This window comes from Alnus glutinosa, chromosome 3, assembly GCF_958979055.1.
Source record: "Alnus glutinosa chromosome 3, dhAlnGlut1.1, whole genome shotgun sequence".
NCBI lineage: Eukaryota > Viridiplantae > Streptophyta > Magnoliopsida > Fagales > Betulaceae > Alnus > Alnus glutinosa.
The window spans coordinates 25,939,989-25,959,249 of NC_084888.1; the positions used below are offsets into that span (position 1 = coordinate 25,939,989).

The 19,261-nt window shown below is 36.3% G+C and overlaps 2 protein-coding genes and 1 pseudogene across 2 annotated transcripts; 1 reads left to right on the forward strand and 2 right to left on the reverse strand.

The window, feature by feature from the left end:
• Nucleotides 1–382: 382 nt before the first annotated feature.
• Nucleotides 383–1,800, reverse strand: LOC133863281 (uncharacterized mitochondrial protein AtMg00810-like). Its single transcript, XM_062299232.1, has 3 exons — nucleotides 1,748–1,800; nucleotides 635–1,359; nucleotides 383–522 (listed from the first exon to the last, which is right to left on the reverse strand). Exons 1-3 carry the CDS (start codon nucleotides 1,798–1,800, stop codon nucleotides 383–385), a joined length of 918 nt encoding a protein of 305 aa, XP_062155216.1.
• A 5,213-nt stretch (nucleotides 1,801–7,013) lies between these two features.
• Nucleotides 7,014–7,138, reverse strand: LOC133865117 (small nucleolar RNA Z247; annotated as a pseudogene).
• A 6,190-nt stretch (nucleotides 7,139–13,328) lies between these two features.
• Nucleotides 13,329–16,359, forward strand: LOC133864254 (BIIDXI-like protein At5g11420). The gene is made up of 3 exons (XM_062300540.1): nucleotides 13,329–13,446; nucleotides 14,631–15,143; nucleotides 15,641–16,359. Exons 1-3 carry the CDS (start codon nucleotides 13,374–13,376, stop codon nucleotides 16,177–16,179), a joined length of 1,125 nt encoding a protein of 374 aa, XP_062156524.1. The 5' UTR covers nucleotides 13,329–13,373; the 3' UTR covers nucleotides 16,180–16,359.
• Nucleotides 16,360–19,261: the final 2,902 nt, after the last annotated feature.

The following is a 19,261-nucleotide window of genomic DNA, read 5'->3' on the forward strand; positions in this document are numbered from 1 at the left end:
ATTTCTCGATGAATAATATGAGTATACAAGAGAACATTATATACAAGTATGTTACAATGGGCTAGCGTGGACAGCTAGAAGATTCCATAATTCAAGGGTTGAGAATAATGAAGATACTTGACAGAATGGTATATGACTATGGATAGGTTTCCAAGTAGGGAAGATTTCCCTTTCCAGATTGCATTGAGCTTGTGATACTTTCCTTCTGTAAGACTTGGCGTGAACAAAGGGTTGCTGTCAATTCTTCATTTCCTGCATTGATTGTCAAGTCAGAATTATTTGTTGCCTTGTTTGATGCTAAATCATAGTGATGTGTTGGTATGCTAACATCATGATTATATGTTGCCTTATTTAGTGATGTTGCAGAATCACGGCTTGCTAGTTAGGGTGATATGGCAGAATCTTCATGCTGTAAGATTGTGTCCTTAACAGCCCCCTTGAAGTTGATGGGAGGCAGGACCAGAAGCTTGGACTTGAGATAAGCAAACCGGGCCGAGGAGAGTCCTTTGGTGAATATATCGGCTATCAGATCATGAGTGGAAATAAACTTAACAAGAATGTCATGATTAATAACTTTTCTCTTGCACAAAATGATAATCGACTTCAATATGTTTTGTCCTAGCATGAAAAATACAATTGGAAGCAAGTGCAAGAGCACTAATATTATCACACCAAATAATTCGTGCAATGGGGAGAGGAATGCCAATTTCTTGAAAGAGCATACATAACCAATATAATTCTGCAGTGGTGATAGCTAAGGACCTGTATTCAACTTTTGTACTTGAGCAAGAAACAACTGGCTGTTTCTTAGCACTCGAAGAGACAAAGGAGTTACCGAGGTAAACAGCAAAACCTGAGGTGGATTGACAGTCATCTAGGCAGCCTGCCCAATGAGAATCACAGTATGCTTGGAGTTGAAGAGTACTCTTGGCATAGAACAATCCATGGCCAATGGTGCCTATAAGGTACCTTAACACAAGTTTTACTGAAGACCAATTAGTGGACATGGGAGAGTGAAGATGTTGACACAATTGGTTTACTAAAAATGCAATTTCAGGTCTAGGTAGAATGCAGTATTGCAATGCACCAACTACATGTCTGTAAAAGGTTGGGTTTGCCAAGGGATCACCATCAAAATGAGACATCTTCACTCTTGTACCACACGGAGAAGGAGCAAGTTTGGAGCCATCAATGTGGACTCTAGACAGCAAATCAACAATATACTTGGATTGATTGAGGTGAAGACCATGAGGGGTCTGTGTGACCTGAATGCCAAGAAAGGAGAGACTACCCAAGTCCTTCAAAGGGAATTCTCGCTGTAAATGCTGGATGAGAGAGCTGATAAAATGGGATGAGTTCCTGTCACAATTATATCATCAACATATATGAGCATAAACAACTTAATGTCACCCGAGTGATAAAGGAACAAAGATGTGTCAACAAGAGAGGCCTTGAAGCTGAGTTCCAAGAGAAAAGTAGAGAGCCGATGAAACCAAGATCAGGGAGCCTGTTTTAAGCCATATATGGCTTTGTACAACCGACACACATAATTAGGATGCTCCTTGTCAATGAACCCTAGGAGTTGTTCCACAAAAACATCTTCTGCCAAAAAACCATGTAAGAAGGCATTGGAGACATCCAATTGCCTTATATGCCAATCAAACTGGACAGCCAGTGTCAAAATAATGTAAATAGTAGTAGGTTTGATAACCGGACTAAAATTTTCAGTATAATCAATCCTATTGACCTGCTCAAATCCTTTTGCAACCAACCGTGCTTTGAATATCTCCACAGAACCATCAGGTTTTTACTTAACCTTGTAGACCCACTTATTATGAATAACATTGTGAGAGGTAGGCCTAGGACAAAGAGACCAAGTGTGGTTACTGATTAAGGCATTGAATTCCTATTGCATTGCATCCAGTCATCGAGGACTAGTGGCTGCCTTGCGATAGGAAGTAGGTTCAGGTTCTTTCAGGACAGTATGCCGCATGAGGAGAGGATATTTACTAGTAGAGAACAACTTATAATCAGAGAAATTTTTAGGAGTGAGAGAACTGGTTTGTGATCGGGTAGTTATGCTGTGAGTAGGGGCTTGAGTAATTGGGTTGACAGAAATAGAGGGAGATGGAGCAGCAAGGGAGATAGGAAGGGATAATGAAGACAGTGTTGCTGCAGAAGGTAAGTTTGTAGAGATGGCTAGGCTTAATTCTGCAGAATCTGCAGGAGGCAAATCTGCAGAGGCAGAATTTGGGTGTAATTCTATAGAATCTGCAAGAGGCAAACCTGCAGAGGCTGAATCCGGGAAGTCACCAGTGCTGAAAACAGCAGGGGTAAATCGGTAGAGGCTGAATCTCTGAGAGTAGTAGATAAAGGAGGGTCTGTGGGACTGAATGAAGGATCATAGGTAGTGATAGGGACACTGTTCTCAGCATGAGGAACAACACAAGCATCAGATAAGTTGGTAGAAATAGGGAAGTAAAGGGGGGAGTCTTACCAATGTAGAGGAAGAAGACTTATTGTGTGCCTTATGCATGAAGGACATTGTGGCAATAGCTTTCTCCTTGGCTAGAAAGGACTTCTCATTAAAAATCACATGCCTGGATAGGTAAACTTTGTGGGAGAGAGGATCAAGGCATTTGTAGCCAACATAATGGCATCCTAGGAAAATGCATGGCTTAGATTTGTACTCAAGTTTATGCTTATTGTAGAGACAGAGTAAGGGATAGCATTTGCATTAAAAAAACATGCGTGGCTTGATAATCAGGATCCTTATCATAGAGTTTGGTGAAAGGAGAATTGTTATTAAGAATCGGTGTAGCTAACCAATTAATGATATGAACAGTAGTAAAAAATGAATCAACCCAAAACTTGTGGGAAACTTGGTTGTGAGCCAAAAGGGTGAGACGAGTTTCAAGGATGTGTCTCAATTTCCTTTCGGCTAATCCATTTTGTGGTGAGGTGTATGGACATGATTTCCTGTGTATTATCCCATGTTTATTAAGAAAATCTTGAAAGTGAAAGGAAGTGTATTCACCTCCTCTATTATATTGGAATTGCTTGATTTTGGTGGAAAATTGATTTTCAATGAGTGATTTAAAGTTGGAAAAGCTGGTGAAAACTTCTAATTTGTTAATAAGGGGATAAAGCCATGTGTAAAGTGAGTAATCATCTATAAAAATTACATAATATTTATATCCACTCACTGATTGCATAGGGGATGTCCACAACATCACTATGGATTAGTTGTAAAGGTTGAGTTGAAACACAGTTGGACAAAGAAAATGGTTGTCTTTTGCTCTTGCCAAGTTGACATGAATCACAAATAACATTTTTATTGAAATCATGACAGGAAATAGGAAGATTAAATTTTTGAATTACACAAGACACAACATATGTAGCAGGGTGACCTAGCCTAAAGTGCCAACCCATAGTAGATGTTTTTATTCCAAACAAAGCAGAAAAGGCTTGAAGATTTTTAAGAGGATTCTGTTGCAACAGAATCGGATAAAGTCCATTTTCACTTCTGCCCTCCAGTAATATGGCATGAGTCTTTAGGTCCTTGATAAAAAAAATGAGTTGAAGTCAGTATAAAATAGCAAAAATTATCGGCACTAAACTTTTGAATGGACAATAGATTTGTTGAAGCTATAGGACAATGGCAAACATTATGAAGATGGAATTTAGAGTGAAGGGATGAGAGAGTAGTTGAACCTGTATTCGTTATAGCAAGACTGGCACCATTGCCAACAGCCACTGTGTCCTCTTGATGGAAAGGTTGCTGCAGGGACAGGTTTTCAAGTTCATTGGTGATATGCACGTTGGCTCCACTATCTGCATACCATTGGTCATCATACACATTATTGGCTTGTGCCACCATAGCTGCTAGTTGAAGTGGAGGGTGGCAACCTTGATATGAGTAGTCCATACAATGAAAACAATCGAGTACTTGGTGACTCGTTTTGCCGCAGATTTGGCATGGAGGACGGGAACCAGAATTGTTGAAGGCATTCCCAGGTGTTGTATTCTGATGGCTGTTATTGTGGGTAGCATTGGAACTAAAACTCTACCTTGGAGCATTGGGCTTTGGAGGACCATGATATCCAGAGAAGCCAGGGAATGGCTTAGAGTGAGTAGGTCGAGGAGAGTACCTTCATTGCTGCGGCTTGTTCTTGAAGGGAAAATGTTGCTGCTGTTGTTTATGAGTAAACTGTACAAAATTAGAGACATCCATGACAGCCTGTAATGTCCCGAATTTTAAATTACGATTTAAGAATAAAATCTAGTAGAAAAACGACTAAGATTTATTAGACGGCTAGAAAATGTAATAGGACTCGCGGAAAAACACTTAGAAGTCCATGAAATAAGGAAATAGAAAATAATATATATGTGTGTGTGTGTGTGTGTGTGTGTGTGTGTGTGGCGCTTCCGGACAGCAAAATTCACTATCCGGACGGTCACAAAATTTGGCGCTTCCGGGCGGCTCTTGATGCACCTTCCAGACGGTGCCTCATCTATGTGAGGCGCGGACCCTTATTCTGTCGTGCGTTCGGATGGACTAATGCCCTGTCAAGACAGGATCTGATCTTAAATGGGTAGAACGCCCTTTTTCGTGGCCATTCCGGAAATGGCCTCTCTCTCTCTCTCTCTCTCTCTCTCTCTCTCTCTCGGTTTTTTCATGGGTTTTTGTACAAAACCTGTGATCTACGAAGATCCAACAGTCTGATCTTCGATCTGTCTTCGAAAACGTGATCCTTGCGTTAGGATCTACGTTTTCACCGATCGTTTTGAGATAAAACACTAAACTCACGATGTGATTTTTTGGTTAAAATCTTGAAATGAAAGTTTAATCTAGTGTTTTCTTTAGGTAATGGGTTACTTAGAACTTACTTGAGGCTACCCAAACCATGGGTTTTGGTTTGGTGAATTTTGGTGAGTTTCCTCAAACCCTAACTTTTGGATATTTAATTTTAGTAGTGTTTTTATGTAATTAACCTTTAGTAAATGCTATTGGGTTAATAATATTGTGATTGTGGTAGTATTTTATAATTATGGGTTAAGCTTGGAAACCTTAATTTGAGGGTTTTAAGTTATTAAAATTTAGATTGCTAAATTATGCTAATAAGTTAGTAAATTATTGTAAAAAAAAAATATTAGTGAATATAATTTTAGGGTTAATGATATTGAGAAAATGTTAGTGAAAATAATTTCTAGATTAGTAAATATAATTTGGGTTAATATTTAATGTTATAGGTAATTATTTAAGAGAGTGATTTTAATGTCTAACCCCAAGTAAATACTTTGAGTTAGTATTGTTTGAGTTTTAGGTAATGTCTAGGATTTATGGGTAGATGTTTGGAACCCTTAAAAATATTATGGGCCTTCCAACGGTTTAGCCTTGAGCGATTCAAGTGCTAATTGGAATGTTAATTATTTAAAGTGTTAAATAATTGCAATATGTTATTTTCACAGTTGCACATTGTGAGAAGTTGACTAGGAAGCTTGGTTAAAGCTTGATATCCACGTAGCTAGGTGAGTATTCTACTCACTGAGGGACCTTAGGAATTTAGATATATGAATTGCTATGTTTGGTCAAATTTGATATTAACTCTATGATGATGATTTACTCTATGTGATTATGAACTATATTGTGAAAATAAAATATGTTGATGAGTTGATGTTGAAGAACTGCATGGGATTTGTATTATGGATAGAAATGTGATAATGTAATGATGTAGAGATATGCATGGAAATACATGTGAATGAATAACATGATGTTGGACATATATATATGATTGAATTGTGAATTGTTGAATTGAGAATTAGGAATATGAAAATATATTTGTGATTGAATTGTGCAATGTTGAATCAAGAATTATGATGATGGATTGAGGTTGAGATTGTTGAAATTGATATATTGGAATTGTTGGGGATTGAATAACATAATGTTGAATATATATATAGATGTGTGTGTGTGTGTGTGTGTGTGTGTGTGTGTGGTGGTATTATGGTATGTGTTGAAAGGTGGATGATTGAGAATAATGTGATTGAGTTGTGGTTATTAGCACTTGAATATGAGTTTTGTGATAATGATTGTTACGAGTACTTTGTGTACAAGGTAAGTCTAAGGTATGTGGCTTTACAGGTGGTGTTGATGGTAAGCCTAGAGTCGTAGCTCTAGCACATATGAGATGATATTCTGGTGTTCTATGCGTAAGTCTAGAGTTGTTGCTTCTAGCTATGGTGACGATAAGTTCAAGGTTGTTGCTTCTAGCACGTGTTGTATGATGTTAATTGAATGAAATTAATTTATAGTAGCATGATGAAAGGTGTGACTTGTAATTGATGTATGTGGTATGGACATAATAGATTGAGAATGATATTGATGACTCTTGTATCCATGTATGATGTATGCCTAGATTCCTTAATGAGTCCTATACTACTGAGGCCTCAGTAATTTATTACTGAGGTAGTGAACTCATACTTTCACCTGTATGGATGTGGTTAACCCCACAGCCGTGCAGACTCTGATGCTTTGACTGTAGGTTTAGTGAATCTAATGGATGACGCCATAGCATAGAGCTTGGGATATTATGACTGAAACCCGACACGACAGTTGTTATGGTTAGACCATGGGTTGTTCGGCTTTTAGTAGTCTTGTTTATGGCTCGTGTCACCTGTGACATTTGTATTTATGAACCAGTCTTTTGGTATGAATTTAATAGCTTTGTAGAAGCCTTAAACAGATAGACATATTATTGGTTCTTTTGCTGTAACCAAATGTTGTTTATAGATGTGCTTTCCACTATGTTGATAATGTTATTACGTGTTATCCGCTGCTTAGATGTAACTTTGATTATCAGGTACATGTTATGGAATGTGTACCGTATGTTGGCTGATCGACATGTAGTCGTGTCACTGTGATGACTTATTTATGTTTTCAAAAAAAAAAAAAGGGTCGTCACACAATTGGTTGTCTTTGATTCGTCAACATTTCATGATTCAAAAGCTCATTTTGAAAGTCATCAAATGTTAGTGGTTCATCCCGAGTATTAAATGAGACAATAGTGACAAATGAATTAAAAGAAGGATTTAATCCACCAATGACATATGAGATGAGATCATCATCGTCAATGGTTTTACCTACAGCAGCCAATTGATCTGCCCAAGACTTAGCCGTTTGAAGGTACTCGGCACAAGTTTGAGAACCTTGGTTGAGAGTCTACAATTGTTGTTTGAGATGTGATATGCAGGATTTTGACTGAGAGGCCAACTGATTTTCAAGGGTAGACCACACCTGCCTTGATGTGTTAAGTCCATACACAGTGGACAACACTTTGTCTGTGAGTGTGACATTGATCCAACTCAACAGATATTGGTCTCTCTTGGTCCAGGAGACATGTGGGATTAAGAGTTGTCTTGCCTTCAGCATCAGCAAGAAATTGTGGTGGACATGGTTCAGATCCATCCACAATACTCATTAATTCATAGCTACATAAGGCTGGCATAAATTGCGTCAGCCATTGTAGATAGTTGTTGCTGCCTTCAAGCTTGGTATAGTTACCTTGTGACATATTTGGCAGAGCAAAAACTGGTAGTAGGGAAGATGAAGGAGTAGGGAGGAGAGCAGTAGGAGGTGAAGAAGAGTTGGAGGCTAGGCCATAGGATCAAAAAGAGGCAAAGGCCTTTGAGGCTCTGATACCATAAAACAATTTGAGAAGTTGCGAAACAATATTTGTTGCTATATTTCTCGATGAATAAAGTATACAAGAGAACATTATATATGAGTTTGTTACAATGGGGTAGCGTGGACACTTAGAGGATTCCACAATTCAAGGGATTGAGAATAATGAAGATACTTGACAGAATGGTAAATGACTATGGACAGGTTTCCAAGTAGGGAAGATTTCCCTTTCCAAATTGCATTGAGCTTGTGATACTTTCCTTCTCCAAGACTTGGCGTGAACAAGGGGTTGCTGTCAATCCTCCATTTACTGCATTGAGTACCAAATCAGAATTATATGTTGCCTTGTCTAATGCTAAATCATAGTGATGTGTTGGTATGCTAATGTCATGATTGTATGTTGCCTTATTTGATGATGTTGCAAAATCACGGCTTGCTGGTTGGGGTGATATTGCAAAATCTTCATGCTGTGAGATTGTGTCCTTAACATTGAAGATGACAATTGAGTGAGTGCTTATCAAACATAATTTAAATATTAGCAAAATTGTGAGGACAAGGATACAATGGAGCTAGCAAAATGCGAGGTGAGTGAAATGGACTTTAAACACTTATTTTGAATGATAACTCGTCTGCCTATTATGTTCATTTCTCTGCACATCAGCTTCAACTGACTTTAGTTGCTGTTGCTAAAAATCACATTCAAATTGCAACTTTTTTTAGCTTGGTTAATAGTTTTTTTAATGTTGTTGGAGCATCATGCAAACGTCGTGAAATACTTTATGAAAAACGAACTGCTAAAGTTATGTAAGTACTACGAAATAATGAAATTTCTACTGGTCGTGGCTTGAATCACGAAATGAATCTAAAGAAACCTGGAGATACACATTGGAGTTCTCACTATGGTAAACTTGTTAGTCTTATTCTCATGTTTTGTTCTATCATCAATGCGATTGAAGATATTGTGGAAGATGGTTTATATTCTAAACAGAAAGCAGAAGTAAATATATTAATTCAGTCGCTCCAGACTTTCGAATTTGTTTTCAATTTACATTTAATGAAAAGTGTTTTGGGGACTACAAATGAGTTATCTCAAGCACTACAACGAAAAGACCAAAATATTTTGAATGCAATGAAGTTGGTTGAAGTTTCAAAGCAGCATTTACAGTCCATGAGAGATGATGGGTGGAACTTTTTATTTGAAGAAGTTTCTGTGTTTTGTGTCATAAACAATATGGATGATCTGTACCAACCTTAATCACCACAAAAAGCTCAAATCATGAAAATTTCACATCATTACCATGTGGAGCTTTATTATACTGTTATAGACATACAATTCCAAGAACTTAACAGTCGCTTTAATGAGGCCAATTCTGAATTATTACTTTGTGTTGCATTCTTGAGCCCATATGACTTGTTTCCTGCTTTTTACAAGGAGAAATTACTTCGTCTTGCTCAATTTTATCCGAATTATTTTTCAGCACTTCAACTTACCACCTTAGACAACCAACTTCAAACATATATCATTAACATTCGTTCTAGTGATGAATTCACAACACTCAAAGGGATTAGACAGCTTGATGAGAAGATGGTAGAGATGAAAAATGATATCGTGTATCAATTGATTTATTCATTGGTGACATTGTCGTTGATTCTACCAGTTGCGACATCAACTGTTGAAAGAGCCTTTTCTGTAATGAATATTATAAAAAATTGTTTACATAATCAAATGGGAGATCAATGGATGAATGATTGTCTGGTTATGTGTATTGAGAATGATATATTTAAGACTATCAACAATGAAGAAATCATGCAGTGATTTCAAGGTATGAAGACTTGTCGAAGACAACTGAATAAATGAACACTAGGTGTGACAAAATAAATTGTAAGTTACAATTATATATTTTAAGCGATAATTAAATTTTGTTGAATTATTTATTTATTGCGTTAGTTATATTTTTTTTAATTTTTTTATTTATCAATAATAAATAAATAAATCTTAACCATCCTCAACTAAAATCCTGGCTCTGCCACCAAGACTAATAGTCAGGTAATGAACGCTCCATTATTATTGAAGTATTGAAAGTGATTTGATCAAAAAGAGTATTGGAACTTATACGAAGTGGGGGGCGAGGCTTGCCCTATTAAGCATTTGGAATTGATCTAAAGTGGAGGGATCCTTTCAACGACAAAGGGTAGCAATGTTGTGGAAGGTGGTACACCAACAAAGGGTGGTAGTGTAACACTCAAAAAATTAATTAATTAATTAGTAATTAATTCGGTGCTTCTCCCAAGACATATTTATCAAGTAAACAAGTCTCAATGCATCTCTTAGACCTCAAATCATAGGGCAATAAGCAGAAGTCTTACTCTCTTATATGGCCCATCTTTTGGCCCTTTGTTGATCCAATCATTTGACTTTTGTTGGTCTTGCTTAATTATTCAGGCTCATTTTCAGCCAATTGTTGGCCCATTATTCGCCCAAGTTGGTCCTCATATTTTACCCATTATTTGGCTCATTTTTCGCCTATTGTTGTTAAAGGCTCATCCCCGACCTTGCCGCCACCTACTCTGGTGAGTTTCCAACCATCGCTGTCGGTTACCACCAACTCCAACGATTTTTCAGCCTCCTCTATCTCTTTTCTGCAAAAAATAAAATAAATCAAATTCAAGATTCTACAAATTTTCACCTTTTTTGTCGGGAATCTTAGAATATATGATCATATTTGATTGTATTTAAATCTGGTTATAATTGATTTCAGATTTGATTGTGATCTCTTACCTTTTAGGTAATCATATTTGATTGTATTTAAATCTAATTTGATACTATCTCTACCTACCATACTTGTATTATCTTCACGTACCTCAATTCTCCTATCAGTTAGAGCATTTTGTAGTGAAATATAATCAAGGAATAAGAACAATATGTAACCCTTTGAGTTCTTCCCTAGTAATGGATGTAAGTGTTTAATTCGAACCACCCGTAAATTCTTTATATTTATTTTCTTTAATTTTCTTTACCATTATGATTTTCTTCACTTTCAATATTCAAAAGTCTCATGGAGGTCTCGAGTGTTAGGGAATCTCTAATAATTAAAGTGTGACCCATGTATCACATAGGGTTTAATTAGACACAAATAGGTTGTTAGGTAATTTATTCTAAACAAGGAATCATTTGTGGAATCATAATTGAAAGGGAAGAATAATTAAGGTAAAATTCTATTTGAGAGTCCCTAACCTTACCTATAAGTAACGAGCATGCGTTTCCCATCTATAAGGCATCGCTGGACATAGGTTAAATGACACATCTCTCCTAAAATTCTCTTCAGGTTTTTATTGTTGAGATTCTCTTTTTCGTTTAAGCAAATATGACTGGATGTAAATTTAAATCTTTTTTTCCACAGCTTTTTATAATATACTATAATTTTGGGTAATACTACATACTCAACTTACATCTTATTTTTCTTCAAAAAAAAAAAAAACCTTACATCCTATTCTTATTTCACTTATCTAATGTAACAGTGTCCATCAGTCATTGAATCAACCTCTATTAGAAAAAGACAAAAAAATAAAAAACCTGACGAAGACGGCCATATAAGCCTAATAGAAGGAGAGTTGAATATTTAAAATTACTCTATTATTTTATGTGCTAAGATGGATCACTTCCTCAATAGTGCTTTCAAAATTTGAGCTATGTTGCCATCTTTGCCACACTATAGGTACTGTTGGCAAGAGAATGGGAACAAATTGACACAATTGCATTAAATAAAAAATTAAAAAAAAAAAAAAAAAAAGATCCATCACACGGCCTCAAGTCCAGAAGTAGCTAGGTGAAACTTTCACCACACTCAACCACACGTGCGTCCATGTTGATTGTTCCCAAAAACTAATACATAGATGCAATTATATTCCCAAGATTGCCCTCATCCCATTTCCCATGGTCTCACTGCAACTCATAGACTATACAATTATTGCCGACCAAAAAGGAACAGAAGCAAAAGAAAATTATAATTATGACTTTTTGGCAGGTAATTGTATTAAGGAATTGAAGGCCATGCTCAATCAAACACCTCACCGCCACATGGTTTGCCCCAGATAAGATCGGGAGGATCACCTTTTATAAATTCCTTGATTGATTTTGCACATTTTTTGATTCTCATGTTTTTCTGTTGATCACCACCGAGAGCTATATACAAGGTTATTTTTGTCATTTGGTCTACGGATCTTGGACCCCCAATCACGTTGTCAGAGATCGAAGGCAGTTTCAAAGCCATGTGCGCGCTCTTAATTAGAATTCAAAGTCATTTCCTTTTATTAATCTTATTTAATTTACGACTTAAAATAAGATTGAACATGTATTAATTAATTGGAGAGAACATGAGGAGAATATATAGTAACAGCTCGTCGAGATTTCCATGTGGTCTTGAATATATTGTTTTTCCTTAACCTTCCCCAGAAATTAAGCCATTTCCGCCGACTACCACCAACAAACAAAAGAGATACTACCTGCTATATATATAGATTTAATATGGTCATGAAACCCATGCACATTACGCTTCATTTAAAAATTATACGTGTCATAATATTCACTTAGCCCGAGAAATTCCAATTTGTGAACTACGAAAGTGGTATTGAACTAAAGTGATTGGGTATGTATTATGGTAAGAGTTCGACTCTTAAAATGAAAATTCTCAATCCTGTCATTATTAGTTGTTTTGAGTCTCACTGATACACTGATGGGGCCGGGTCAAATTATGACTCAGTCGGACTTGAAAAAAGGCCTATTGTTTTCACCAGCTATGCCCCTCATATGCGCGCAGCTCCCAGTGGGCAAGTACTACTATAGTCATGCCCAGATAGAATAATTACAATTAGTCTCCCCGGTCAGCTTTTTTTCTTAAAAAAAAAAAAAGCCACTATGGTTAATATACATGAGAAATATTTTGTAATGACCCAAAGAAAAGCGGTAGCTACATCTGCGCTATCACCCAAAAAATACTCGTCAATTTGAAACTTTATTAGAATCCCTTATAAAGCTCAGTTTCACCTAATAAATAGGCAATGTGAGACTTATCACTCATGCGTATCTTTATAAACCACTCACTCTACGTGAGCTATTTATCTCTTCCCAATATGAGACCGATATATTACATGTTTAGTTTCTATCTCTTGTATCCATACAAGAAATTGGCAAATTCATCATTGAATATGTAGGGACCATATGGAACTAGTATGTGGCCTGTCAGATTCAAGATGAATTTACAATATAAATAAATAAATTCTATGATTTATATGCTTATGGGTAATTTTAGTCACATCCTGATCTACATTTTCTATGAAAATTTATGAAGTTTTATTCTGAAATGTTTAATTTGCATTGTTTGTATAATATATTCGAGAGGGTCATACAATGGTCTAAGGATGACGAAATTTTGAGGCAGTCTTGTTTGGCCTTGTCTCTTGGGAAGATACATTGCGTTTGATTCTTTACTATTTTTATTTTTTGGACAAATTAATGGTTTAATTTCCTATTATATATCTTACTTAAATAATTTGTTGACACGGAGGGTTCAGTGGCATCCATGTGGTTTCCTTCAAACTCAGGGTCTTCCTTGTGGAATGTAACGCATAAAACCCTCTCCTCCCCGCTGTGATCTCGACGCAAATCTCTCTCTCTCTCTCTCTCTCTCTCATGACGCACAGGTTCACCGTGCTGTTTGTGGTACTCTGTGCCACCTTCCACATCGCCTTTTCCGTCACTGACGGTAAGCTCTCAAACTCTTTCCCTGTTACAACTATATATGACAGATGCATATCCGGTGGGGTTTTTATTGTTTAGGTAGTAAATTTGGCTACTTCTCTGTTCATGCTTACTTATTTGTGTACGTTGCTACTGCTACTTCACTCTTCCATAGTTTTTACTTTTAGTGTTACAAATTTTGTCAATATATACGATGAACCTTCTTGTTGGGATGCAATGTCCACTCTCCAACCGCTTTTAAAACTATAGGCTGCTTGAGCGCGATATGAAAGTCCATAAAAAATTCGAGTTTGTTTCTTTTAACACCAATTAATTTTAGATGGAGTAACTATTCGCAATCTAATAAGTCATAAGTGATATCAGAGTCAAGAAGTCATGCATAGTATCGAATCACGAGAATGTCATCGTGAGGGAGCTAGGGATTGTTGGGATATAATGTCGCTTCCTCCGACCGCTCTAAAAACATACCTGCTAGACGCAATGCATGTCAAGGTCCACAAAAGAGTTTAACACTAATTAATTGATTTTAAGTGAAATTCCAGTTCAAGCCCCCACAAACCCCCATTGTTTGTTTGTTAAATTATAATAAAGAGGTAGCATTTGGGCATATTAGATTCTCTACTCTCGAAAGTACTCCAAGACTCTAAATCTACACTTGTATTTAATTTGGTCAATCCTGCGATTCTAATTTCTTGGAGTCTTCATTATTGGGCATAGATACCTTTGAAACAGACTCTTAAGCTGAAATTCCAGAGGATCTAGTCTTCTTCTAAGATCACTCACTTAGTCACGTGCATGCTTAATTTTCTGTACAAATTAATGATGGTATTATTACTAGCTACAACTATTTTATAATGTTGATGTTTCAATACCAATTAATTATTAATTTTTTTAAAGAAAAGGGAAATAAGACTGCAGAGACTTGCATGTTACATATGCATCCTTGGCCACGTGAAAACCTGATCAGTTTGCGCTGGCTCACATGCCTTGGCATCCCTCTCATCGCATCCAAAATACCCTTGGATGTCCCTTTGCCTTTTGGGTTAGAGGACATGTAATCATGCATTATCACATATATAATTTAAATTTTCTTATATAATCATAACAGTATCCGATAAAAAATAAAAAAAGTAGTAGCATGGATAAATATAATATATATAGTAAAAGCTAATTAATTAAAAATTTCAGGTTTATTGCGCAATGGAGACTTCAAGCAGGGCCCCAGGCCATCAGAACTAAACGGCACAGTAGTGAGCAGCCACAACGCCATTCCGTTCTGGGAAATTTCAGGCTTCGTGGAGTACATAAAACCGGGCCAGAAACAAGGTGACATGTTGCTCGTGGTGCCGGAGGGTGCCCACGCTGTGAGGCTCGGCAACGAGGCTTCGATTAAGCAGAAAGTGAAGGTGGCTAAGGGCATGTTTTACTCCATAACATTCACCGCTGCTCGGACGTGTGCGCAAGATGAGCGCTTGAACTTGTCGGTGAATCCCAACGTAGAGAAAAATGATTGGGGGATATTGCCGATGCAAACTTTATATAGTAGCGACGGGTGGGATTCGTATGCATGGGGCTTCCAAGCCGACTATCCGGAAGTTGAATTTGTGATCCATAACCCGGGTGTTGAGGAGGATGCAGCTTGCGGCCCACTTATTTATTCGGTTGCACTCAAGCTTTTGAACCCTCCAAAACGTACCAGAGGTAGGTTAAACTGTTATTTTGATCTCTAGATCTCTTGGGCAAAAAGCACAATTATTATAATCTTATATATATATATATATGTACGTTTGGGGTCCTAAAAGTGATCGAGATAATGGATTAGCTAAGGAGATAGATCCCCTTCCATTAATTTTGGGGTGTAAATCGCATTGTATAGGCGGATAATACCTTTATTGTGCCAGATTTTAGTAAGTACTGTTTGTCCATTCATCAAGGCAAACATAATTTTTCATAACCCATGCATGTGCTGCGGTTTTTAACGGTCCACCAGAACACCCGTGCTTCCATTCATGTCTTACATTAATGTCACCTTATGTGCCTGTTGAGCAAGGTTCTGAGGCTAAATCAGCCAACTATTCTAAAATTTGAAGCATGTATGATTTTGTTCCACTTTAATTAGAAACATATCTGGCATAAAATGTCATACGCGTTTGAAATTGTTTGTTTCATTAATATGTTTGTTTGTATGATATATGCAGCCAACGTGCTGAAAAATGGAAATTTTGAAGAAGGTCCATATCTGATGCCCAATACATCATGGGGTGTACTAATCCCACCCCATATTGAAGACGATCACAGTCCCTTACCGGGCTGGATAATTGGGTCCCTGAAGGCTGTGAAGTACATAGATTCCGATCACTTTACCGTCCCGGAGGGCAAGAGAGCCGTAGAACTCGTGGCCGGAAAAGAAAGCGCCCTCTCACAAGTGGTGCACACAATGCCTAGAAAGGTCTATGTCCTAACATTTGCGGTGGGTGATGCTAACAATTTGTGTGAAGGTTCGATGATGGTGGAGGCGTTTGCCGGGAAAGAAACTGTAAAGGTTTCATATGAATCTAAGGGCAAAGGAGGGTTCAAGCGTGCCAAGCTTCAGTTCACGGCCGAGTCACCACGTACACATATCATGTTCTTGAGCTCATTTTACACCATGAAAAGTGACCATTCGGGTTCTTTATGTGGACCCGTGTTGGATGATGTGAAGTTGCTTAGCGTTCGCAATCCACAACGTGCTGCTTGATTGCGTTGCTTTTATGCGATTGGATTCTTGCTTGATTCATTTAATTAGCTCATTTTATACTATAGGTTTGAATTTGATGGAAGGATCGAATAGGAAGAAGAGGGTTTAATGTGGGTTTTACAATGTTCCATTTATGTATTAATCATCCTCCAACTAGTAAATAAGGTTCTTGGATTAGAAGATATAGTTTTGAAAAAGCCACCTTTTTTTTTTTTTTTTTCTCTTCCTTTTCTTTTTGAGTGAGTGCAAATTAATGTTTCATTACATAATAATATGAATTATGATTAACTTAAATGTCTATGTTAATATTAAGTACGTTATATACATCCGAATTTTGCATCCTAGAAACCCAAATTCCAATAAAATAAAATAACCTAATTTTACATGCATATCATTGTGATGTGCACTTTGTTTTATTAAATTGACACATCTATTATTAGGGTTTATCCCCTAATTAAATCCCGATGTACTATTGACATAAAGTTTATAATGAATTAAGTTATTATTCCGTGATCTATTTTTGAACATAAGGCATATGTTATTTTACATGCTTAATATTATTCTATGTATATTCTGTATGTGAAATGCCCTTGAATTACAGTAAATATGGTCAATCTATATATGGTGTAAATAAAAAGTTATCACACAAGATCTTAGTCCATAATCCTTGTAGTCTTAAACTTTGGATATGTCACAGTCGGTAATGAAATTTGGCATTCCATTTGCGAAGACTGTTACACATTGAATTTTTATGATTTATCTTGATCAGACAAAGTTAAAAGTTTCGGATTTATGTGTAGGTGTTATGCACCGAATAGACTTTTGGAGTTTATTTTCTATGAAAATATTGTTAAAGGAAAAAACTCATAATCCTAATATTATTTATGATATTAATTCTAAATCCTGAGAGGATTGTGTACTCAGATGTGAAGTGTAGATCACTTTGATGTATATATGGGTGAGATAAAATTCATGATCAACATACTCGGTGCATTGGGTGATCACAATTAACATTCTGAGAAATCTTTTTTTTCAAGAAGGAATCTAAGTCCTTTATTAAAAAGATAAGAAATTTTCACTTAAGATTGATTTTATGGATTTGATTATTCTAAGTCTCTGATCGGAGCATTTTGGTATGAGATACTGAAATACAAAGTACATGTGATAAGTCTTTCATAAGCACGAGAGTAATATAAAATTAGGGGATTTAAGGAAAAAGAGGTAGAGAGTTAAATGACAGTATCTTAACTTTAATCCTTCTACGAAAAATTTCATGAAGGAATTAAAAGTCAAAATTAAGTAAATTTAAACGATCAATTATTTTAATAAAAAATATAAACTAGAGTGCAATTACAATTGTTGAGTGGAATCAATTATAATTAAATAGTGACTGGAAGAGTCGAAACTATTTTGACAAGTTTTTATTTTTTCTTTAGGTCCCTCACCAAGCTGATTTAATTTAACCAGATCAGGCTTTTTATTTATTGGGCTAGTTGTTTTTATTTAATTAAAAACATGAGATTGAGAGAAATTGTTTATTTGATGCAATGCGAGATTGAGTTTTGGGATAAAACCCAAGCTCATAGGCACGAAGTGGACACATGGGCTAGGACTGCCAGGGAATTAATCTCTGGCCCCATGCGTCACTTACAAGTGGTGGAAGGCTAGGAAGTTTCCTAGCCCTAGCCATCCACCACTATAGGGGAGTTTTAGTTTATCTTGAACTTTAACTACAGTTTGTCCCACATTGCTTAATCTCTCAGTTTCCTAGTATTTTAAGCCTATAAATAGATATGTCTGTAACTCTTCAGAAGATAAGCTATTTGCTATAGTTATTTAGTTTTAATTAAGAATTAATATTATTGAGTTAACTCTCAAGAATAAGTTTAAATTTTAAAGAACAAGTTGAGAATCCACTCTAAGGTCGCTCGCTATGCGTCGTGGGTGGCCTCTCGCTATGGGCCGTTGGTGGCCACGTACTATCCTTGGCCCCATTTTGGGTGGCTCGCAAGCCATCTCAGAGTAGGCTGGGAGTGGCCTACAAGCCACCTAAAAGTGGCTGGTCACGGGGTGGCAGCAAGCTACCCCAAAGGTGGTGTCGTCCACGTTTTGGGGTGGCTCGTAGGCCACCTCTTCCCCAAAGGGAGTGGCTACCATCGACATCCACCCCTAACAAACCCTTTTTTTTTTTTTTTTTTTATAAAATTATTATTATTATTTTTTTAAAGTTTTTAATATATTAATATTTTTTATTTATTTATTAAGAGTAACACGTGCCATTATTATATTAGTACTGATGTGACATAGGCATACTAACGAAATTCGTTAAGAAAAAAATACTATAGATATTAAATTATTATTTTGGCCTACCCAAAAATCTCTAAAATATTTTATATACTACAGGAAGTGATTTACAATTTAAGCGAACTACATATACTGATTTTATATAATTTATACTTTGGCTTACAAAGGTGCTGAAATCAAGGCTTATACAAAATGTTGGTTATGTTACAGTTATAGATAAATATTGTTGTTCATAATTTATCAAAACCGTACTTTTATATTAATATTATCAAAATACTCTATTGACAGAAAAAGAGCTTTTTAACAAATTTTACCCAATGCTAAGTTTAAAAACAAAGCATTTAAAAACCGCATTTTGAGATGTAATTATTTTAGAAACTCACTTATTTTTAAAACCTCAATCCAATCAGCTCTTAAATGGCCAATTCTCCTTGGCACATTGGGCGTGATTGTAAATTTTGATGAAATAGTAATTTTATAAGTTATTTTATTTTTAGAAGCATACAAAAATAACGTACGAGGAACTTCGTTATTATAAATTTTGATCAAATAATATTTTTGAAAACTATATCATTTTTAGAGCAATACAGAAATAATAGATGAAAGACTCTTATAATTATTCTAGTTTCTCACCTAAATCGCTAATTAATAAATGGCCATCATCTTCCAGCCACACAAAAGTAACCTAACGTCTCGCACTTTCAAACAGAATACGTGGCGCCTTATACACCGGTCCCACCTCTTCCGTGCCTACCCAGCTCTATCCTACGACGTTGCT

Excerpts from the sequence above, each read along its gene's own strand:
- LOC133863281 (XM_062299232.1), bottom strand. The coding sequence starts at position 1,800 with ATGGTTCTGTGGAGATATTCAAAGCACGGTTGGTTGCAAAAGGATTTG. Across the intron at positions 1,360-1,747 it reads TTGCAAAAGGATTTGAGCAG|GAACTCATCCCATTTTATCA; the intron begins GTCAATAGGATT and ends TAATTGTGACAG. Across the intron at positions 523-634 it reads TCTTGCACTTGCTTCCAATT|CCGATATATTCACCAAAGGA; the intron begins GTATTTTTCATG and ends ATGATCTGATAG.
- LOC133864254 (XM_062300540.1), top strand. The coding sequence starts at position 13,374 with ATGACGCACAGGTTCACCGTGCTGTTTGTGGTACTCTGTGCCACCTTC. Across the intron at positions 13,447-14,630 it reads CGCCTTTTCCGTCACTGACG|GTTTATTGCGCAATGGAGAC; the intron begins GTAAGCTCTCAA and ends TAAAAATTTCAG. Across the intron at positions 15,144-15,640 it reads CCCTCCAAAACGTACCAGAG|CCAACGTGCTGAAAAATGGA; the intron begins GTAGGTTAAACT and ends TGATATATGCAG.